Genomic DNA, 24373 nt, shown 5'->3' with positions numbered 1-24373 from the left:
TTCCACTGGTAGAATATTCCACTGCACCGTTACCTAGCAACCCCAGCCAAACCCTGCCCATCACCTAGCAACCAAGTTCTAGTTTCACTGGCAGATTATTTCACTTTTAACATGGGAAGAATGTCTTATTATAAGTGAAATAATGGAACTGAGGTTTTTACTTAAAACAAGCTCATGGTGCTGAAAAGTTACTTATAAGTTAGTTTTGTCTTAATTCAAGATATTTGCTTATAGAAATACTATAAATACTTTGTCAGGTTTTGTGATTTTTTTACAGTGTATTTTTATATTGTTATTTTTATTTAGGTGTTAATTTTATTTATGAAATTATTGTATTACAGAAGGAAATTAACATGACATGTTTACAACAATATTGTTCCTTAAATAAGGTCAATGAAATTCAGTGAACACAGTACCAGTGAGTATCTGATCTTAGCCAGGTTGATGAGCTCCTGGTCAGCAGGAGAGCACATGTTGAGTCCGATGGGGAGCATCTTCTTCAGCGCCGCCACAATCAGGGAGGTCTGCACAGAGTAGCGGTCCCCTCGTCTCTTCTTCTTGCTACGTTCCTGCTCCGAGCCTCCAGACTGAAAAGAACGGCAGGTCAGAGAACGTACGACTAGAAAACTGAAGAAGCTCGAAGGAAACAGAAGAGGCTAGAACGGGAAAAACTAACACAAAACAAAACAGGACGAGGTGACGGACTGATACACAGAAACTCACATGAGAAACGACATGCAGACAAAGTGAATCAATGTGTGTAAACACTTTTTCCTGCCAACACGAACTGTTCCCGTTCAGTTTGGTTCATTGGTGCTTCAGCCCCAACTGCTAAACACAGCTCAGCCTTATTGTTAGCAATGTGATGGACAAAGTTCCCTATTGACCGCTCCTGAAGGTTCCCATCCTCACAGCTCTGCTTGGTTCGCTTTAAAACTCCAGTTTGCTTACCTAGAAAGTTCAGTTTGGTGGAACAAATAGTGAACTCTTGTCCACCTACAAACCACGGTCTCGCTGTTCAGATGCATATATGAACGCCAAGCGGACCGGAGACTACTAAAAAAAGCAGGAAGTGGACTATAGTGCAGGGCATTCTGGGTAAATACAACCAAAACAATCAAGTTAGTCTAGCGATAGCAAGAGAAACGGCTCGTGGTTTTTTTACCAGACAAAAGAGAAATCCTACAGCCGCTAAAATCTGACGCTGATCCATTTTTGTTTATGTTTCATGACAAAGAAAGCTGCACTCAGCGTCTTCGTCAAAGAATTTCAGTGTTTTTTTTCAGTGTTTCTTGGTGCAGCGTCCCCACAGGCAAGGAGGGGAACAGGTTTTTCAATTAGTCTGGATTATTGGACTCAGTCAGTGTGAAAGAAAGAATGAGCAGCTGAAAATGTAAAAAACGGTTTAATTTTGGTCCCCAATCGAACAGAGTCCACCGGACTATCAGATGTGAAATAACTTTCCGTGGAGTCGGGTAATAAACATTGACTACAGTAAGGACTTTACATATGAAGACATAAGATTTAATTAATAGGAACTGTGTAAACCATCAGTTACACAATGATTAGGTGTTGCATTATTTAGCAGTTTTAATGTGGTCAATGAGCATGACAAGAATTGATGAGTCCAGTTAGTCGATATGCGGACAGCTGGGGTAGATTTAGGTTCCCCTGACAGATTCGCCGTCTGAGAAATGTTGCACAAGGATCAGAAAAATCCTTTTCTCTATGGTTGCAAGCAGGTAGTGAGCACAAAGTTAATACAAATGCTGAAACAAGAAGAATCCTCCGGCGCAGAAATGCTGTAAAAAAAATAATAAAAAACAAAAATCCAAGCGTCAGGGACAGAATTTGACAAACAGCAAACGAGCTCCACTGCTGAATCCAACAGGGCCGATCTAAAGGCAAAGTGTTTATTGATCAGACAAAAACACTACGGGTGATGACGCTCGGCTGCAGCGGAGCAAATGCTCAGCTGCTCATCCGAGCATCATGAAACCTCTCAGGCCACTACCATCTACAAATGGCTTTCATTAAGCCTTCCACACCCCCTAATCACACAAATACAAACAGACATGAAAAACCTCTTCCAGCGCTAAACAAGCCCCATCCAACATGGAGACAGCACTTCTGAGAAAAGCAAAGAACATTATTTAAATACATTATGACGATCCTGTACACCAAACTGATGCTGCTAGTCACAAATGATCTGTAGCTGCTACCTTATAAGATGGAAACTTTCCCAGCCAAAGATAAATTATTAAGTAGCAATTATTAACCACTAAACATTGGTTTAGTGATTAGGGTTAGCTAAACATTAGTTTAGCTAAACATTAGTTTAGCTAACACACTACAATAATACATATTTCCCATGAACTTTATAACTGACAGCCATGCTGGCAGGCAGTAGCTATGGAGTTGCTATGACAACAAACTAGCCACAAGCTTAGAACTAGCGCTCGCCTCGTTTCTAACTTATAAAAAATATAAGTACAGTACAACTGTTTCTTGGTTACAATTTTTGAATACTCTGGACGTCAAACAAAATAAATATCAGTGGTATTTAATGTAGTACTTACTGTCGAACTAGCAAAATTAGCTTTGCTAATGTAGATTTTATCTCCTAGCTAACTGTGTCACAGTATGAGATTGGAGCCACATGGTCTTGACATGTTTTCCTTCTCTGTCTCATACGGGTTGAGCCCGATGGCAGCCATTTTGTTCATGCATCTTTCTCTCGCACATTGGTCAGGATTGTCCACGTTTTCTTTCCGTTGGTCTCAAAGCTGTGAGTCCACTATGCTTTGCGTTGCTCTTGCCTACCAAGATGGCGCGGATCCTTTCTGGTTCAGACTCGAGGAAACTATGCATTGGGTATATTTAGTGGAAGCTAATACTGAAACGCAAAATTCATTCCTGAGTAAAATCTTTGGGTACGAACCTCCTATTTATATTAATCACATATCTGTTTTTTGTACTGTTATTGATTTTTTGTCCAGTTTGGTGTACAGGAGCCCGTCTGTTTCCTGCTTTTATACACAGTTATGCCGACTCCAACCGTGAATAAGCACAGAATCTCCTTTATGTGAATGCATTTGTGTGAGTAATGGGGGGAGAGCTCGATGAAAAGCCTCTCAAACTCAGGGTGCCATGCGATCAGCACAGCGCTCGTGCACAAACACAATCTAACCTCTCCGTCTCCGGCCTAGTGACCCGGCGTCCAACCACCGACATCAGATATATGGAGAAAACACAGTTAGCGACACTAAACCGCCACTTACATTATCCTGGAAAAGGATGTGTCAGATTTCATTTATTACAAAACCGTTAATGTGAAATGAATGAAATAATAATTAATTAGTGACGTATTTAACTTTCAGAAAAAACAGGAAATGAGGATGTGAATATATGCAGCTATGAATGGATTGCTTTGACGCCGTTCCCTGCTTGGAGTGTTAGTGGTACATAAATTAATAGAGTTTAGTTTCTTAATGTGTTATGTCTTGGTATGTGGTGGATCAAACATCTGGAGAGGAGGGAATGTTTTGCTCTTACCTTGGTCATCTTACTCTTACTGTCAGCAGTGAGGAAGGACATGTTGTTGATCTCATTCATCACCACAAAGTTCTGCTCCTCCCGCTTAAAGTTCTGCAACAAAAACACAAAACAATCTTTGCATTTCACTTAATTATCTCCTTTACCTGAATGAGCAAAAATATATATATATACTTGGTAATTTTCAGAATTGGGTAGTAACTAGGTACATTTACCTGAGTAACTTTTTTTTTTAAGTTCTTTTAGGAGTATTTTTACTTTGAGTAACTTTATTATGAGGTATCTCTGCCTTACATGTGATTTGGACCAGAAGATGAACACCTCTCCCACCATCCTGAACAGTTCTTCTGCATCCGGGTCCGGACAGGTCAGCCACCTCGCCCTTTTCACAAAAACAGAAAAAAGTAAGAGTAAGAGTGGCACTACTTCAACATATCTTTGCTCAAGTTAAAGTAAAAAGTATCCGTCCAAGAAATTACTCAAGGAAGAGTAAAAAAGTATTTGGTGAAAAATCAAGTTCTGAGTGACTAATCAAATTATCAATCATTTAATATTTTAGAATTACATCATCAGACGGAGGAAAATATAAAGTTAAGCGGAAATTTTGGTATTTTAAGGACTTAAGTGATTCATATAAAAAGCAAAATCACAAAATAACAAAATGAGGCAAAAGAGAATGTTTCCAAATCAGTTTCTTTCAATAAAAACCTGATGAAACTTTAACAAAAACTGCAGGTGTGTGTCTGTGTCTGGTGAATTTCTGGTTAAAACAGGTTTGTTTTTCATTCAGTGGGAAGAAAATCCAGAATTTGTACTAAGAGTAAGAGTAAGTAAGTAAGAGTAGAAATACTTCATAATAAAATTACTCAAACAAAAGTAAAAGTAAAAATACTCCTAAAAGTAATTTTTAAAAAAAAAGTTACTTAAGTAACTAGTTCCAACCCAACTCTGCTGATGATAGATGAACTCATAAAATCTACAAATGAGTTGTAATGTAACTAAAATATGGTAGTAGGTGTAATTTAAGCAGCTTTAGTGACCAAACGGCGCTGATCCGACTCTCTGACCTGTTGTTGTCCACGTAGCGGATGAGCAGGGGGTAAAGGGCGTACAGGTCCCGGCAGAGCACAGCGAACTCGTCCCGGATGGTCCCGTTCTCACTGTCCACCTCCGTCTTGCCCTCCATGCGCAGGTGCTCCTCCTCCGCCACCACCTTTCCTGCTCGCTTCTTCAGCTTCTCCATGGTGGGGATGAAGTGGGACTTGAGCATCTCCGGTTTCGCCCGGCTGACGATGGGCTGGGCGAAAACTGAAGAAAGCATAATCGATGACAAAGTCATTCACTGAGCAACAACTGAAGTACTTTAAAGTTATATTATTGGCAGATAAGTTAATAAATAACACAGGAAAAATGTCTCGTTATAAATTAAATAATCTGCCAGTGGAATTGTCATATTGTTTCATCGATAATAAGGAATTATTATCGATTGAAAAGTTAATTTTAAGTTAGTTTGTCTTATTCCAAGTGTATTAAGATACTTGCGCAAGAATCTAGACCAAAAATACTTTTTATTTATTTTTGTGTTTTTGCAGTGTACCTAAAAAAAATCCTCCAGAGGGTCAGAAATGGCCCCCGAACCACACTTCCAAAAAAACATTAACTTCTTGCCAAAACTGGCTGGGTGTTTGTTTTTTTTAAACCCAAATGTATAAAAGCTAAATGCAGATTTAGCATAACAGGTTCCCTTTAAGTATAACCCATAAATATTAAAGCCTTCGGATTGAATGTTTTTCATAAATCGATTTGTTCGTAAGCGTCACCAACCGGCTAATCTCTTCATCCAGGACGCCTCATCGATGCCCAGGTTGTTGACCACGATCTTCATGATGCTGCCCAGCAGCTGGTTGAGCTGCTCCGACGTAACGGCGGTGCACAGCTGGCCCTCCTGCTCCGGGAAGTTTTCCAGCCCCCTCTCCCACCAGCGGGGCAGGTAGTTACACAGCATGGGCAGCGTAACCTCAATCACATGGGGCATTTCTGTGTAGCGAGCTCCCGACTCAGAAAGGTCATGGATTTCCTTCATCAGGACGTCCAGCTCTGGGATGTCGGTGCACAGCTCCTCTACTTGGCTGGGAAGTCCCAAAACTGGAGAGGAACAGAGGAAAACATGTGGTTTTTAAAGGATAAATACAATTTAATACACATTTTAGAGGAGGGGAGTCACACTTGTTTTGTTTTTGTTCCAAATGAAAATCATGAATGTTCTTAAAGGGCCGGTTGCGCCAGAACCAATTAAAAACGGCTAAAATATTAACAAGTATCTGTCTCTGAGTTCAATAAGTTCTTGCTGAATTTAAATAATATTCAACTTTTTTCCACATTGATCCTCCAGGATTTTGTGGCTGTTTATGTGATTTTTTGCTGTCAGAATCACAGAATTTTGGGGGCTAATTTAGAAATATTTGCTAAGAGTTTTGCTATATTTGTGCTTATATATGACGTTAAACGTGACTTTTGGTTCCTAGCCACTTCGATCGAGGACTATAACTTCACATAAAGTAACGCAGAGGCAGTAGTGTCGTAAAAGTAAGAAATAATGCCAACTAGCATCATTTAAACATTTTGCAGAACATCTGCAATAAATTCACAATCATGTATTAGAAAACAAATGTGGGAATTTGTTGATTTTGCGTGAATTTCCACAATTGCAAGAAACCGGAGGGACTGATTGATGTAATTTGGCATCTGGAGTTTAGAGGGCCGCATAAAGAGCTACAGCGAGCCAGATTTGGCCCCGCGCCTCAACTTTGACACAGACGTTTTAGAGGAAAAATCGTAACTCACTAGTTCTCTCTCTTGGAGTCTTGGTTGTGTAAACAGAGAAAGAGTTGAATTCATTCAGTGCCGGTTCCAGGAAGGCTACTGGCATAGCTGCTGCTAAATGAGCCAAACACTCTCCAAGAGCCGGCCGCTGTCTGCAAAACAAGGTAGAGACATGAAATAGTACGTCATGAAGAAGCTACCAGCTAGCTTTTAAAATAAATACACAAACAAAAATGCTAACATTGGTGGCGGCTAAATGTACCAAACACTTGCCAAGAGCTAGATGCTGTCTCCACAAGAGAAAATCAGTCAAATCTAATGTCCAGAGTAGAAGAAGTGGAAACATAAGCCAAAATGTCCAACTGTCAGCATTCTGTCTTTTGCGATTTAGCAAAAACATAAATATTAGCAGCTGCCTCAAATTGGCATGAAATGCTAACAAAATGGACTTTAAAAAATAGCATAAAAGTTTTGTCACAAATTAAAAAAAAAAACTAAACTAAAATTTGCCTTTGGAAATCCAATTGCATTACCAAAAAATTTGCTAGTATTAGCAATTGCTAATGCTAGCCTTTTTCTGTGCTAACAGCTCCAAGCCCTTGTCTAGTGCATGAAGATGACAGAATAAAAGCTAACTAAACATTAAATTGAAAGTTTACCCCTAGACGAAACAAAATAAATAAAAATTTAGCTTTGTTAGCATATTGTTGGTAACAATTACTAATACTATGAGAAAAAATAACCAAAAAAAGCATAAAAGTTCTTAAATTAAAAAAAACTAAACCAAATCCGCCTTTCAAAATCCAACTGCTCACTTCAACTATGAGACACTAATGTTAGCATTGCTGGAACATTTGTTAATACAAGCCAAAACAAAAGAGAAGAAAAAAAAGGATAGCATTAGCAACCGCTAACGGCTCCAAGTGCTTGTCCAGAGCATGTAGCTGTCTGGATGAAAATAATTAAATGAAAACAAAATAAATAAAAAACTAGCTTTGTTAGATGAGCCAAAAATTGCTAATAATAGCAAAATATAATACGATTAGCAGCTGCTAAATGCACCAAACCCTTTTGATTCTCATTTCAAATGTGCCAACCTCTTGTCAATGCTCAATATGAGACACAATACCACAAATTGTTGCCATGAGGTAATGCTAATGTTAGCATTGCTGCTGTTTTCTATTATTAAAAAAACATTAACGTTACATGTTCCATTTTAATTCAGTTTATCTATATAATCCCATCTACATCAAATGTTGTCTCAAGGTAATTTACAAAGTAATTTAAATATAAAGAAATTAAATTGTTAAACCATGTAGGCTATTGTTTCCTGACTTTTCCGTAAACTAAACGTTATGGTAGGTAGCGTTTAGCTCACCTGGCGTTTTTTATATGTCTGCATAAGACACAAAACTTGAGATCCTTAGGAAACATTCTCAATTAGGTCAAATCAAATGAAATCAAAATTGGTCTCAAAAAATGAAAATGCTAAAATTAGCACTGTTATGCTAATGTCAGCTTTGTTGATGCTAATGTGGTCTAATATTTCTATAGTGTACAAAATACTGTTTAAGTACCATTTAAAACTTTAATCAATGATCAATACAAATAGGATTTTTTTAAAGCTAATTCCCCAAATTACTTACTTCTCCACATGCGGAGTCTTGACAGTTCCCAAAGAATATATGCTGCACATCAAACGATAGCAGGATATCTGCAGGTCATCCACTATGGATTTAAAAAAAGAGGATTTTTTTGGTAAGTTTCCAGCAAAGTATTAATAAAAACAAACCAACAATATAGATTCATTAGAGTCAACTGAAATAACTCACAGATAACGTCATCGCCAAACTGGTGTTGGGCAATGTGTCCAAACAGCGAAGTGAGGACAGGTAGTAAGGCGTTTGTGGTGTAGCTGATGTTCTGGGAAACCCCTTTAACCTAAATAAACAAGAAGGCAAACAGATATCAGCTCACAACAATAAAAATCTAATTCTGGCTTTTATGTGAAACTATAGACTGTAACAGAAGTAAAATATATTTTTAAAAAACTATTTAATAACAATTTTAAACTCCTCATTAAAAGGCTAGCAGTTTGTGCCAGACATAATTAGCTTGTAGAGTTCCTGAACGACCCGCTTATCACTGTATGACAAAAACCAGATTACCAAACTAACTGACTATTAAACAGGCATTGCTAATGTTTGATCTCTTAACCATTTAGTGAATAATGTAACAGATATGAGTTTTAAATTCAAAATAGCACTTTGATACCACCAATTATCAGTTGTTGTTTTTTGTCATTATTTTTTTATTTAGAAAGACAGATTTCCATCACATTCGTTAATTACAGCTTTATCCATTAAGATCGTACATAAGTATACAACCAGAGAGTCCAAGTGATTTTATCCATACTGCCTGTCTGGTATTTTCTTTTACAGACTATTACTAATTTTAGTTTTGAACAATAACAAAAATGAACAGAATTGAACAATAACAGGGATTGCACCATCTCGAGCAATAAAAAAAACACAATAACATACAAGGGCACATAGTTCACCAGAACAATCAAATGAAGTCGGATCTAATTGGTTTTACATACTCAGTCCAATTGGTCCAGATCTTATAAAACTTTCCTTTTTCAACTTGGAGGGAGAAAGAAATCTTTTCCATAACATAAATCTGATAAACAATTTCAATCCATTCGTCGATGGTGGGTGGGTCTGGTTTTAGCCATTTCCTTGTGATGGCTTTCTTACTGGCTGCCAGTATAGCCAGCAGTTTTTTGTCTTGGTTGGTCCATGTGTCCAACTGTAGGTTGCCCAAGTACAACGTTTCACATTTGAATGAAATTTTTACATTGAATATATTTTCATTATGCTTGTGGAACTCTTCCCAATATGGTTTTATTACTTGGCAGTCCCAACAAACATGGAAGTGGTTTGGCTCCTTTAGACCCGCAGAGTCTCCAGCAGGCGTCCCCGTTGTTTTCATATCGTCTCTGAATGGGTGGAACAAAAAATTGTGCAATGTTTTTCCAACAAAACTCCCGCCATGTGTTTGATCCAGTTGAGACCCACTGCAGCTGACATATTTCTTCCCAGCCTTCTTGTGAGATTATTACCTTAATTTCCTTTTCCCATTTCCTCTTTATGTATTCTGTATTCTCATGTTTAGATAGCTGTATGGCATTGTATAACTTAGAGATAATTCTGCTGTCTGATCTGGTTTAATTAGTGTTAGAAATACCTCCATGAAACTTGAATCATTTTTTCTCAACACCTCTTTAAAATTTCTATTAAAATAATGTCTCACCTGCAGGTACCTAAAAAATAATCTTTTTCCAGTCCATGATCCTTCTGTAAGGTTTCAAAACTCTGAAATATCCCTTTGTGGACAAATTAATAATAGGTAGTTAAGCCTTTTGAGGTCCATAACTTGAATCTGTTATCAATCCTATTTGGTGCAAAATCCGAAACATAGGCGCACCACCTCATAATTTTAGATGCATCTCTTATTCTGCAAATTTTAGCCAATTCCTGCCAGGACTTGAGAAAGCTGCCTGTTGTGGAGTCTTCTGGGATCTGCTGTTCTTCTTGTAATTTATAATCACTAAGTAGGGCTGTTATTGGGATTCCTTTTATTGTCGTGTCTTCTATTTCCTTCCAAGCTGCAGTATATGATGGTGAACAGAGGCAGACTAAAGGTCTCAGCTGGGCTGCATGGTAGTACTCCTGTAAACAGGGAAGGCCCATTCCAGCCTTTTCTTTTTTTAGTTTTAAGCTTAATTCTGGCCTTTTTGCCCTGCCACAGATACCTCGCTATTAATCTATCCCATTCTGAGAACTGTTTAGATGGGATTCTGACTGGCAGACATTGAAATAAGTACAGTAAGGGTGGAAGGATAGTCATCCTGATGGATTCTGTCCGGGACCAATTATCAGTTTTGGTGCTAATTGGTTTAAGTTAGCGCTTTAGCTAACTTTGAAAACGTTTAGCTTAATTAGCGTCCCCATGTTAATTTTTCTGGATACATTTGAAAGCGTTAATTTCCTTGGCTGTTATATAAACGTTCAGTTGAATAAAGTTCAACTTCTGGGTTGAAGTTTTGATTATCAACTGGAATTCTTTAATTTGTTAGCATTAGCCCCTGCTAAATGCCTTGTTGGTGTAGGGCTTTAGCATTAGCAGGAACCAATGCTTATGATTAGTGTTTTAGGGTTCGCAAAACTAACTTCTTAGTTAGCGGTACCTAGCACTGCTAATTAGTTTAATCACTATTTTTAGTAAGAAAAAAATTAACTTGGCAAAAATCACATTAGTAGTTTTACTAAAATAATAGGAAGTTACTCAGGATTTGGGGTTTTACTCACTTTTTCAAACACACTGTTAACATTTTGAACTTCCTGTATTTGTGTTCTCGCTCACCTGCGTTTTACTCGACACTTTTCCCAGTTTCAGATTCTCCACCATCTTTTCTATGTCATCTGCAGCACTCTCAAAGAACTGGCGCAGGATAGCCTTCACAATCTCCGGGCCTGACTTCATAACAGTCCTGGAAAAATAAAATTATGATCAAAATAGAAAAGCGTTGTGTCTATTTATTTTCAGCCTCTCTGATGATGGTGGTGATTTACCTTGCATCAAGGGACTGCGAAAGAATGTGCAGACAATTTACCACTGCAGGTGCGTCCGTTCCTGTAAACGGCACACAGATTATGATCCGTCACTGCTTTACTTCCGTACAAATTTAATACAAAAGCTCAAGTAACTTAAATGATTAAAAGCACCAGTTTTCCTATCAATACTAAAGAAATCCTGTTTAAAAGTTTGGCATAAACAAATACAGAAGTATATTTGAATCAAATGATGTTAGAAAACAATTAAACTCACACTACCATTAAATCAATTCTGAAAGAATCTATTAAATTTGTTCCTTTGGTTCTGTGTGTGCAAAATTTATCAATTTGATGACTCAATTTCTCATAAAATGGTAGTGCTCTTAAAAAAATTAAAAGAAAATAAGGCAGACTAAGCCGAAAGAGAAACAAAAATCTAAAAAGTTTGGAGAACGTCTGATGAACACCACTAAAAAATTACAAGAAGCCAGAATAAAAATAAAAAATCAAAGTCTCTGTGTTCGCTGTCGATCAGACCACTGACTCAAATAAAAGAGACTTTTAGAGATTCATGGTGGTGAAGCAGATAAAAATGAAGATACAGCATCTATTGCCTCTACAAGCCAGGCTGGCAACACATGACAGAGCCGCAGAGCAACACCAGCGGTTCATCTACGGAGAGACATTTGTTCCAATATTACTGCAACCAAAGAACACGTTTCAAAAATGTAAAATAATTTAAAAAAAAGTTTTCAAAACTGAAACATTGAAATACTTCTCAATCAAAAACAAAGCTTTAAGGGTAATTTAAATGTGTATCTTATAGTTGAAAATCTTACATGTATAAACGTGTTTGACAGCAAGTTGTTACCGTATTTGTAATGTTTTACAACTAACGAGGAGAATCTGACAGCAACATCATGAATGAAGTATATAGGTGTTTTTCAGAAGTGAACACAGACTCAGAAGAAGCGCTTTGTAGCTTCCTAGTTGGAAATGTCTGTTTTCTCTCATTTAATAATTTAATGTGGTAAAACATTCATGAAACATTTGATTTAAGCTCTTCAAGTTGCAGGTAAACAGGTGATGAAATTAATCACATTTTAAGTAAAAATGTATATTTAAAATATGTCAGGTAATAAACATAGATGTAATGAAAGATTATATTTTTAAATAAACATTTTATGTGATTAAAGTAAACAATTATATAATCAGACATTTTTCAGTAAACACTTAATGCAACAAGCAAACCAGGTGAAAGAGTCCATCTTTAAATGTTTAATGTGTAATTAAACAGTTCAAAGTGAACAATAAAGGTGACAAGTAAATGTAATGAAATAGATCACACTTTAAGGAAATATTTGTTGTATTTAACATATTTCAGGTAAGAAGTGAGCATGTAATAAAATAGATCCTGTCCTAGAATTTTATGTAATTACACATTACAGGTAACAAATGTGAGGATCATCTGAGCTAATGCATTTTATGAACATTATTTAAAAATATTTTTTAAATATAAAATTAGTTTAAAAATATAAAAAGTGTTACAAAACCTTAAGAAAATAGTTGAAAATTTTTAATCTGAAAAGGTTTTAAAGCAATTGATAGAAATATGAAGAAATAACTTTTTTAAAAATAAAATCTGAAAACATAAAAAATATGAAAAAGTAATTTTAAAATTTTAAATATAAAAAACTAATTTGAAAACATACAATTTGAAACATTTTAAACTTTTCTTTTTTTAAAAAAAATCTAGAAAAAAAACAATTTGAGAAATAATGGAAAAAGGCTAAGAAATATCTTTTTAACCAAGAAATAAAAAAAAGAATAAAAATAAAATCTGAAAAAATTGAAAACTGCATAAATGTAGGTTTTTCTATTGCATACACATTGTAAATTACTCTCTCAGAGTATTTTAATGCATTTTTTCCTACATTTGTATTTTTCTATTTAAATCTTTGCCTACAATTACATTGGGACAAACTTCTCTCCATATTAAACCTGGTTAATTCTGTTTACACTGTTTTAATAAATGTCTCCAAAGCCATAAAAAGACAACTTCTAAAATCACAAAACTGCAGAAAACATAGAAGCCAAGCAGGAGCTGAGCTGAAGAGAAAGAAGCGTTAGACAGGAAACTCAGTGATGTGGGAGGAAATGATAAAGTGGTGAATAAATAAAAGAAAAACAGGAGGAAGACAGGATAGAAAAAATGACACCACCATGCAAATTCCTTACCAAAAAGAGAAACTCTGTGCCTCACCAAGGCAGCCAACTTACAGAAGATACTGAGATCGGAGGAGAAAAGAGGAGAAGCAGGGACAGGGAGGGAGGATGGTGAGGAGGGGGCAAAGGTCAAACGTTTCAGGTACACAAAAAGTATAAGAGGTCAAGGAAATAACGGATAATCTCTAACACGAGACATGGAGGGATATGGCAGCAGGAGAGGACAGACGCGGTCCGGGCGGCCGATAAACGCAAACACAAACCTGGCGATCATCTCCTTCTCCTTGTTGGAGGAATGGCCGCCGCTGCCCAGAACCTTGGCAGGAGTGGACAGGAAGTACAGGCAGTGGTTCTTGAAGTACTGATTGACGAGCGGCAAGAGAATCTAGCAACAAGAAAAGGCGACGTTTAAACTTTCAGAACAGAAAATAATAATCTGATAGGCCAGCGTTTTTCAAAATGGAGGCCACCAGTTGGAAAATGTTTGTTCTTTGTTATTAAAATATTATAATTTTACTCAACCTGTTTCCTGTTTAATCTCTGTGTTTTAGTTGAACTGATTTAATCTCTGTTTTGTGTTACGATGGTTGGTGTAAATTGTGTGGCTTTTTTTTTATTTCGAACAATTACTTGGTTTTAAATGTGCTATACAAATAAATTTGACATTGAGATAGAATTGATTTAAATATTATTTCTGATGCTCATTTTCAAGCTGCTTCGCTAATCAAGCTAACAAGAAATGGAAAAGTGTCTGATAAGAAAATGACCAAAGGAACCGTCCAGCTGCAAAAACACAAAGGAAGTTTGCGAATAAAATAAAATTTGGTGCAATTAGTACATAATTACATCAAATTAATATACATATTTTCTTGTAATTAAAAGACAGAATTTTGAAGTAAAAACAAAAAACTGTATTTTCTGATAAAACTTTCTGGCAGGAATGACGCCCATCTAAAATCTGAGGCAGCATTTATGCATTTAGCTAAATAACATGAAACCTTTCACACTTCATTATGAAATGAAACTTTCTTCCTTTTCAAGTTTTTTTATCTTCTTGCAACGTGAAATTTCCTCTTTTTAATGAGTTTTATATAATTTTGTAACAACAAACTCTCTTTTTTTAACAAATTTTACATCCGTTAGTGTAAAACTTTCTTCTTTAACAAATTTTATATATGGTTATAAAGGTAAAACAACAAATTTTATTTTAGTAAAATTTTTCAGAAAAGTTGTCATTTTAACAAATTTTGCAACTCGTTAAAATGAAAAACTTTTGTTTTAACGAGTGTTATATCTCGTTACAACATAATACTACTCCCGACATATTTCCAAACTCTGGCTATTAAATGCTTCCTTTGGGGCTGAAAGTAAATTAACATTAAACTCATTCAAAGCTAAATTCCTTCAGCTCACCTTGGCGAAGAATTTGATTTCCTGTTCATGTGGCGACTTCTCTACGCGACCACTGCTAACTACGGCCTCTGTTGTTAATCAACGAGAAAACAAGCTGCTCATTAGTTCAGCGCAGGAAATCAAATGGCAGCTTAGCTCTTAAAACCAGCGCACCGAGATGAGCGATGAATTCCTGAGCGATGTCCATCCATTTGAGAAGCTTCTGGAGGAATCCGTAGGCGAAACGCTTCTCGATGGAGGAAATGTCCTGCTCCATGTCCTTCAGGCCCCTGAAGACGGGACAAAGAGACGGACAGTCAGTGAACCGAGCAGACGAGGACGAAGCTGATCCAGAACGCTGCTGCTGGTGTTCTGACTAAAACCAGGAAGATGGAGCACATCACCCCAGTTCTACAGCCCCTACACTGTAGCTCAGAGAATAGACTTTAAAATACTGTTGCCAGCGTTCAGCTTCTATGCACCACATATCGGGAACAAACTGCAAAACACTGAGTTCCTTTAAGTCTAGACTAAAAACCCACCTGGTTAGAGTTGCTTTTGAAACATTATAAGGAGAACACTAGAACATTTCTGAAGAAATTTAAAAGGTCCTGCCAAAGCGTGCGTGTCAGTTAGAACCCAGCATTCTGATGCTGAAAATTAGCAACAATGCTAAGGTGGACAAAAATCTCATCAATAGCTTATGTTGACTAACATAGACTTATTCCATTTAGTATGCTAACATCAGTGTATCAGCTAAAAGTAGTCAAAATACTAAGGTTAGCTTAAGTAGCATGTAGGGTATTTCCAGCATGTTGACTTACATTGACTGAATCCATTCAGAATGATAGATATAGCTAATAAATCAACAATTAGCTAAAATATTTATTTTACATACTAGGTTATTGTTAGCATGAGGGTTATCACTAGCATATTGACAAACATAAAGTAACTCCATTCAGTGTGCAAACTGAGGAAATATAAGCTAATATTATCCAAAAATACTAAGGTTAACTGAAATACTGTAGCATGTGGGGCATTACCAGCATGTTAACTGAATCCATTCAGAATGACAAACATAACTAATAGATAAAAAATCAGATCAAAAATGCTTTTTGGGGGAATGTGCTACACAAATAAAATAAATGGATGGATGGATGGATGGATGGATGGATGGATGGATGGATGGATGGATGGATGGATGGATGGATGGATGGATGGATGGATGGATGGATGGAACGAAAGAACGAACGTCCGGCTTGCCTCGTCACAGCGTATCCGTTAAGCTGGAGGAACTTGAGCAGATCCTGGGCTTTCTCTCTGTCGCGGGCCTTCTCCTTGGCTGTCAGGGTGTCGTATGGCACCAGCAGAGGGTGTGTACCGCCACCTGGTGGACAACATTATCCTGATCAGGACTCTCTTAAAGATATTCAATACATAGTTCCCACAAGTCTGAACTGGACTCAACTGGCCCTCTTAGTAGACAATCACAGCATTATTCAAAACAAACCATGTTTTCAAGACCAACAAAAAGAAAATATGTGGACGCTCTTGACCAAAAGAGAAAAATACTTGAACAAAATGGCTCCTGTCAGGATCGACTCGTATGAGATGGAGAAGGAAAATGGTCAGACGATGCAGACAAGATGTCTCCGATCTCATACTGTGACATAGTTAGTTGCCTAGTGAACACAAAATGGAGGAGCTTCAACTAAAGTCCATGGACGCACACAATCAATATTAAAAAGACTTTGTAAAGGACGCCAGAGCGCTGTGTGAATAGGAAGGTTCTGGTGACTGGCAGAGTAAGTACATGTAGTAACAAACATGTAGGCTACATGTCTGTTTTAGCTAGCAAATATAAGCTACATCAGCTAAGCTAATTTTTGTTAGCTCGGCAGCTCATAGCAACCGAATACCAAGATGGCTGTCAAGTACAAAGTTCACAGAATTGTGACGTCACCTAAGAATTATATATTATGGGTCACCTTTTTTTTTATTTATATTTTTTAACTGAACCGAAACACACCGAATTCCACAGCACATCTACATGACCAGGTTGTCATAGTCAAGCTAGCATAACTAATCTACTTCCCTATGCCTCACTATTTTATTTGATTTTTTTATTAAATCTTTTTCCTGCGCTGTGAAATGTGTTACCCTTGGACCTTGTTATCTAGTTGTCATAGCGTTTTCTTTTATATATCAGGCGTACATTTAAGATTTAGCGCGTTATGTTGACAAATTGACAGCTAAAACCAAAGCTAATTAATGTTAGTGAGCAGCTTTATGCCCTTCAGGATTTTGCACATGTAAAATGTGAATTCTGCATAATAGATCCCCTTTAAAACAAGACGATAACTCTGCCTTTAGCCTGTAGCTCAAGTTTCTTCTTCCTGCCCCAGGTGTTGTGGTAGTTCTCAGCCAGTTGCTCAGCCATAGACTGCATAAAGAGAAAAAGAGACACAATTTGTCAAGATTTCAAAGCATAATATGATGATAATAACAGAAATTTGCATACCTGCAGTTCTCTGGACAAAGCCATCCCTGAGATGTCTATTGGCTGAGGGTTGTAGCCATGACTGGGATCATATGTGGCCTAAAGACAAATAAAAACAAATATCAGTCATCTTATGTAATTAAAAATATAAAATCATAACTTGATCTTAATATTTTGTCGTAACGTTGATCTGAATTCAAAATGTAAATAGAAGCTATAAACATCAAATAAGAAAAAAATCAAACAAGATGGCTGCCCTGCTGCCATCACTCTGAACTATTAAAGCCCAAGGAGAGCATTGGTGGAAAATGAAGTTAGTGGATTTATTGCACAGTTTTACATTTTACTGATGGAAATATGTTTTGATCACATTGGTAGGAGAATAAAGAAGTAAGTTGTGTGACTTATTTGCGTTTTTTCAGTGTAAAAACTCCCATGAATACATATTTTTCTGCTGTGTCTTGTACCTGAGCAGTCTGGGAAATCTTGCGTGTCGACGCCTTCTCCACCTCTCCCTCTCCATCCCTGGCTTTCTCCAGGGTCCACTCCCATGCCAGCATGGCCTTGATTGATTCTTTAATAGGCCAGCGGTATATCTCCTTATCCTGAGGCCCAAAAAAGATTAAACTAAAAAAAAAAAAATCACTTAAAAACAAATTTTTCAGAAAGCAGAGGAATCGTCACCTTTTCAGAGAACGTTTTGTACGGCCGCAACATTGGGTGAGTCTTCGCGTTCTCGTCCAGAACCTCTCCATAGGTCCAGTTGTTCTGAATCTGGGAAACCATTTGGAGGTAAACATTAAGGACAGGACTATATTTTCATCAGATGCTACATTTTGTTTTTCACTGACCTTTTCAAAAGCCCACTTATCATGAGTGTGTTCTGCGTACTTGTTGATGAAAGCATCCAGCCTCTCTGGTATAATGGTGCTGTGGGAGAATTTACTGTCTTTAATGTACATTCAGTTACTGAAATATCCAGATTTGCTTTTGAAAACGGCTGATTTACATCGTGAAATTTAACTTCTACACTGCAAACACACAAAATTTTACCAAATATTTACAGTCTAGTTTCTAGTGCAAATGTCTTAGTAAACTTTAAATAAAATAAACCAACTTAAAGATAACTTTTCAGCAAGATAAAAAGGCTTGTTTTAAGTAAATAATTCCTTAATATTGATACAAAAACTGGTAGAATGTTCCACTGCACCGTTACCTAGCAACTCCAGCCAAGCCCTGCCCGTTACCTAGCAACCCAGTTCTAGTTCCAATGGTAGGTTATCTCACTTAAAACATGGGAACGGGAACTTTTTGATCAATATTAAGAAATTATTTACTTAAAATATCTTGCTGAAAAGTTGCTTTTGAGTTAGTTTATATTATTTCAAGTATACTAAGATATTTCCACTAGAAACTAGACCAAAAATACTTGGTAAAATGTGAAAGGTGTTTTTGTAGTGTAATAACCAAAAACAAATCTACATCCATTACAATTCTGTAATTTATACAGAAAAACTATAATAAGGAGAACTTACTTTGTGGTTTCAACTGGTTTGGGATCAAAGTTGCCCTCAGCGTCGACTGAGGCCTTTTTCTCAGTGTGAGAGGAGTAGGTAGCATCCACATAGTCAGGAGGAATGGCTCCAGCTATGGCGCAGAGGCACGGCATGGCGATCTTAAAAAGCTCAGCATCAAATTTCTGAAGAGTGAATCAGAGAAGAAAACAGCTTTTTGGGATTTTGTTTTGTCACACTTTGTTCTAATCTATTTCTTGGTGTATCTGCAGAGGTGACAGGTGGTGAGCACGGCTAGCTAAAAAATTAGCTTTTTAAGCCTAAAGCACTAATCCTTAATATTAGCTCCTCTAATGCTAAAGCAATACACCAATCAGGTATTTAGCAAAGGCTAATGCTAACAAGCTGACGTCAACGATGTTAATATTGCACCATTTGTTCTACATATTCTGTAAAATTAGTTCTTCTAATGATAAATCGCTCCACTAATATGGTTATTAAAGGAGGCTAATGCTAACATGCTAACTTCAACTATGTTGATACCCAATATTTGTTCTACATAATTTATAAAATTAGTCCCTCTATACCAATTAGGTATTTAGCAGAGGATAATGCTAATGTGCTAACTTTAGCTATGCTGATATGTTTTAGATAATTTTGTGAAATTTTTGGTCCCCTTCCATGGACTGATACTGATCCATTTAATGCTTCATAAACCTTTCTGTAAGTTATGGTTTTAGCTAAAGGATATAAACGAGTAAATGTACAGAAAATCCGACAAGTACATCAGAACTATCCTTTGCCCGCTGCTGCTCCTGTTTGTGTGAACTAATCATGTCATAAATCCTATGGAAATTAAACAAGCTGAAACTAATCTCTCACCTTGTGTGCCAACGATTCAAATATTCCCCAAAAGAGCTTCCGAGAAAGATGAAGCTCCTCCTCTGAGGTCACTCCAAAGTTTGCCCATCCGTTTGGTAAACAGTAGTACTTCCAGCAGCGTTCGTAGTGATTTGTGAGCAGCTGAAATTCAAAAAAGGTGAAATGTGAATTTAATAATAGCAGATATTTAGACAAACAGTCATAAAACCACAGGTTGTATAGGTGCCTGTGTGAATTTGCATGGATCTGGCATTAAATGTAATGTGTATAAACTGTATTTTAGACAAAATTGTTGGACCCCATTTTCCAAAATAAGTTATTGGACTGCACCAGTCCTTCCAGCATTCATAGTGTTTTAAGTCATCTTTCCAAAGTCATAAACTTAATAAAAACTATATCTAATCATTTCATTAATAACAAATTGTTATTTGTTGTTATTAATTAGCCAAATAATTATGCAATCCCTGCTGAAATACAGAATATAAGAGGCGATCAAACAGGAAGCTGACCTTTAGAGGCATCTTTGCATATTCATTCAGGATGGGTACATCAAATACCAGCCGCCTGAGCAGATGCTGCAGCATGGAGGGTCTGAGGTACCTGTAGATATCACCCCGACCTTTAGTAAGTGACATTTTATGGACTAGAAACAAACTTTTTACTGAGTTTGGATCACAAGATGTAATTCAACCATTTTTTAAATTTTTTTATTAAATTACTTTGAGTGTCTAGCATGTGTAATACTGACTTGCAGAGTGACATGAGACACTCTTCGATCACGTCCCTCTGGGCCTTGGTCAGGGCTCGGCCCCGGGACAGGCGGTAAATGGTGTGAAGCATGGAGTCGATCATGATGGCCCGATGGTCCGTCCCGGCGAACAGCGGGGCGCACTTGGTGAGCAGCGGCAAAACAGCCGAGCAGAGGTAGCGGTTCAGGGCCAGCGCCATTTCAGTCGTACTGAAGGCCACCTGAATCAGACAGAACAGTCGATAAAGGAGACCTGTTAGGCAGAATTCACTTCTTGCTGGTTTTTATACCTCCGTGTGGGTCTCTACTCTGCTGTTTTTTACCAATAAGTTAATGTTCATTGGTGTCAAAAAAATAAAAACCTCCTAAATGTCAAGTCGTATTCCATAGGCACAGTGCTGTTACCTAGCAACACCAACAGAGTTCTGCCCGTTACCTAGCAACTCAACCTGAGTTCCAGTACAGTTACTCAGCTGGTTTTACCGCTGTATGAACTGTACAATGGGTTGTTGTTGACTTAGCATCCAGAAACCACTTGCTGATATGACACAATTTGGCTGGAAAATCAATATTGATAATTATTGATTAGTTTTTTGTTGTAAATATCTGAAATACTGTCTAACAGATGGTGTCACTTTTCCTGTTTTAGCCACAGTTTTCGCTCTATGTCATTGCTTTTTATTTTTAAGAAGTTAAGAGGATTAAACATTAAACTGCTGCTGCACAAGTTACTCAATAAGTTGTTGTTAGGTAACCAAAGAATGAATGAGTTGTGTAAAGGAAAATGATTATTTGTTGGTGCTTAATACAGCTAATATACGACACGTGTAATGGTATAGCCAACACTTTTATTTGGAACGGTTTTCTGTTGAGCATGTGGGAACTGGGAATGGCAGACAGGCAGGCAGGGCCCTTTTTTCCTCCCCCTTTTGACAGACACAGCAATAAAATTTACAATTCCGATAGAGCAGAAGAGACTTCTTGGCGCCAGGGATCTTCCGTATCAGGCAGAGATGACCACGGGGTAGTCCGCCCTTTGCTTAGATAAAAAACAGACACCTTTGCTATAAATCAGGAAGTCCCAACTTTCTTTGGGGGCCTGAGGGAGTTCTAATTGGTCGAAGAGCAGAACGCCTTCTTTGCATATATTAAATAGGGAAACACCCTTTTGGTTTATAGTTTCAGGTCAGCACCGGAGAGTTGAGAGTTTTTTCATCTTTTCTCCACGTGGGCGCCTTTGTCTGTCTCTGTGTTCGTTTGTCTTCCCTTGTGTGTTTTTATTTTCATGAGAAAATGCATATCTCTGTATCTCTGCAGCTTTGTTGTCGATTGCTCTGTATGAATTAAACTCTGTGATCTGTGACGTCATTCTGTTTCGCCGTACTTTTGCAGCCGTGATGACATCCGCTCGCGACCCGGCTAACAGGAGGAAAAGGAGAGCCATGCTTTTTCCAAAATTTAAGCTAACATAATAACTTTTCTTCCTTAACAGTTGCTAGGTAACCAAAGAGTGAGTGTGTTAGTTGATTCCACCAACCTAGCTTAGCTAGTCTTGAGAGACTGAGCAGCTAAAGCCTTTCCTCTGCCTACATCTCCCAGAATGCCAGGTGGCTCAGTGAATATTCTATAAACTGAATATTCGATCAGATATTGACGACATGTCTATCACAACATATATTGTTGTTGATTTATTGTTTTATCAGAGATTGATTTTGTGGAAAAAAATTAATAAACATGTTTTCTTAGCCCACAGGAAGAATAATAGATCACCTTTAAGGTTCACATTCAAACTCTTAAAAATATGCGGAGTTGCTTCATTCGACTCACTGTATCCAGAGAGGCGGCAGCTCTCATGTCGGGCAGGAACCCGACCTCCAGCACATGAAGCAGGAAGTCCTGATTGTCGATGCCGTAGACTCTGTCGAGGAACAACACCATGGAGGCCTTGTGGTCTGGCACAAAACTGGCAGACATCTTTGGCTCTATGATCTGACTGTCTGTGGATTGGAAGGAAATTACAAATGAAAGAAGATATTAATCATCAAAATATTATGGATCCATTGAGAAATTGGACCAGCTGGTCGGAAAAAAGCACCAGGAAAATATTTTTCGTCTGGTGTAGTTTGGTTTCACGTTGCTCTACTTTCCAATTGAACTACATTATACTATCATCATCTGCCAGTTTTGGTTGTGTCTTTTTCGTGTTGGTTGTCTGATCTCTACTGAAAGATATTACACAAACATAAACACCAGTTATATATCGATTTTCCACCAATTTTCTGCACCAAATAGTTAAAAATGTATATTTATGTTTTTACAAGGCTCTTTAAATTAATAATTATTATTATTGTGACTGCATACAAAATAAACCAAGATGTATTTGCAAATTTATTTTGAGGTAGAGCAAAATAAAAGATTTCCCACAAGCCCCTAGGAGGCTGTAATAATAAAAATGGCCAGATTGTTCTTTTACTTTTGATTGTAAATGCTGTTACTGAGATAATTAAACTCAATGTTAGCTGGGTTCAGCATAAGTAAGATAGAAAAAATTAAGCCCGACAGCAAATAGCAATTTAAAAAAAAGATATTTTGAGGTTCTTCCTGTAGCTCAAGGCTTTCCAAAAACCTAAGATTTAAAAGTTTTGTACATTTCATCCATCCATTTTCTAACACTCTTGTCCCTAGAGGGGTCGGGAGTTGTGCTGGTGCCTATCTCCAGCTAACGTTTCAGGTGAGTGGCAGAGTACACCCTGGACAGGTTGCCAGTCTGTTGCAGGACGTTTTATACATTTATTTATCCAAAAATATTAATTGACTTACCTTTACCATAGGCAGGTATCTGTACTGGCAAGCTTATTACCCCCACCAGGTCCTCAATGGGCACTAGAGATCGAAGGATGGCGCGGATTCGTAGAGCTTCACCTTTTCCTGCTTGGATTAGCTGCAAATAAACAAAAATAAAGACAATCATACAGTTTATCCTTCAAAAATTCAACTTAGAGATCTGAAAACTACTCAACAAAGCTCCCTGAAGTATGAAACTATTTCCATATTACAAGTAGAGCCTAATTTTATATCATTTTTTGTTTTTCCTGTTTGGTTTTCATTGAAAATAATTAAGTAGGGATGCGAACAATTACTTAAGATATTAATTTGTCGATTAATGGTTTATTAGATTAAAATTAGCTCCAGTCGTTTAACTAATAACGTCCAGTTAGACCTTCGTTAGTGTTGTAATTTGACCGCCATCCAGGAGAGGGCGCCGCTGGTCAATTTTAAGCGGAGCCATTGATACAAGATGGCGGAGTCATAACACAACCGGGCAGAGAAACGGTCCAAACAGAGTCCGGTGTGGGATTAATGAGGAATTTTATGCGGTTCTGTTTTTTAAAATATAAACACTCAAAAACTCTAAGTTAATTTTAAGCTTTATAGCGCTATTTCAGCCAAGCTGCGTGACGAAGCAACGTCAACTTCTCATTTTAAAATGACTGCCGTGCTACCAAGATGATGACGTGACGGCAAAAAGGCGGAGCCGCGTTTTAACATTCCTTCAAGTGTTACTCCTTTCATCTTTTATTGATCTGTTCAGTAAATTGAGATGTTTCGGTTTTGCTATGTTTTATAAATATGTCTAAGTTTAATAATGTGAGAAAACCACAATGTTCTGTTTGTGTAATGAAACAGATGACAGAATAATGTTCAAAATTAATTATGTTTTATAATATGGGATGATGATTTCACACAAGCGAAAAGTCAAGTTTTTAAGAAAATGGACGCTTATCAAGTAATCGGTAGTCGATTGATAATCAATTTATATTAACTCATTAGTCAATAACTTGCACTCATAAAATCACATTAAACTTGTTTCTTACATGCATCTCCGGAGCACAGCGACCCAGCAGGTCAATGAGTGCAGAGTAGAAGGACATGATGGCGTTTCCCAGGTGAACGCGGTTCTCCTCATGCTGTCCCTCACCTCCAAACCTGCCAACCAATCAGACCACCGGATAGAACAAAAGGACTCAGGTGAGCCTGTTGAAGTTGTTTATCTCATGAGGGCATATTAGGGCCATTGTATGTAGAGAAAAAACACTAACATTTTTAGATTAAT

General features: G+C 37.3%; 1 protein-coding gene across 8 annotated transcripts in view; it reads right to left on the bottom strand.

Moving 5' to 3' along the window:
- LOC102218820 (ryanodine receptor 1-like) overlaps positions 1-24373 on the bottom strand; it is a 127378-nt gene that overhangs the window by 41390 nt on the left and 61615 nt on the right. For 5 of the 8 annotated variants that reach the window (XM_023351631.1, XM_023351627.1, XM_023351630.1 and 2 more), the window contains 28 exons: positions 24135-24246; positions 23080-23200; positions 22087-22256; positions 20260-20480; positions 20021-20111; positions 19512-19652; positions 18651-18814; positions 17967-18045; positions 17800-17889; positions 17583-17720; positions 17137-17214; positions 16983-17058; positions 15879-16002; positions 14790-14905; positions 14637-14704; positions 13487-13608; positions 13236-13285; positions 11016-11076; positions 10807-10933; positions 8211-8319; positions 8025-8106; positions 6400-6530; positions 5380-5700; positions 4623-4863; positions 3850-3937; positions 3556-3648; positions 3191-3205; positions 417-587 (listed from right to left, as the gene is read on the bottom strand). In XM_023351631.1, coding sequence (XP_023207399.1) covers positions 417-587; positions 3191-3205; positions 3556-3648; positions 3850-3937; positions 4623-4863; positions 5380-5700; positions 6400-6530; positions 8025-8106; positions 8211-8319; positions 10807-10933; positions 11016-11076; positions 13236-13285; positions 13487-13608; positions 14637-14704; positions 14790-14905; positions 15879-16002; positions 16983-17058; positions 17137-17214; positions 17583-17720; positions 17800-17889; positions 17967-18045; positions 18651-18814; positions 19512-19652; positions 20021-20111; positions 20260-20480; positions 22087-22256; positions 23080-23200; positions 24135-24246 — 3400 coding nt within the window. The remainder of the gene's footprint in view (positions 1-416; positions 588-3190; positions 3206-3555; positions 3649-3849; positions 3938-4622; positions 4864-5379; positions 5701-6399; positions 6531-8024; positions 8107-8210; positions 8320-10806; positions 10934-11015; positions 11077-13235; positions 13286-13486; positions 13609-14636; positions 14705-14789; positions 14906-15878; positions 16003-16982; positions 17059-17136; positions 17215-17582; positions 17721-17799; positions 17890-17966; positions 18046-18650; positions 18815-19511; positions 19653-20020; positions 20112-20259; positions 20481-22086; positions 22257-23079; positions 23201-24134; positions 24247-24373) is intronic. The other 3 variants (XM_023351626.1, XM_023351629.1, XM_023351633.1) reach the window with 1 other exon arrangement.

Source organism: Xiphophorus maculatus, chromosome 18 (assembly GCF_002775205.1).
Source record: "Xiphophorus maculatus strain JP 163 A chromosome 18, X_maculatus-5.0-male, whole genome shotgun sequence".
NCBI classification, from domain to species: domain Eukaryota; kingdom Metazoa; phylum Chordata; class Actinopteri; order Cyprinodontiformes; family Poeciliidae; genus Xiphophorus; species Xiphophorus maculatus.
This window is presented reverse-complemented; position numbering and strand designations above follow the sequence as displayed.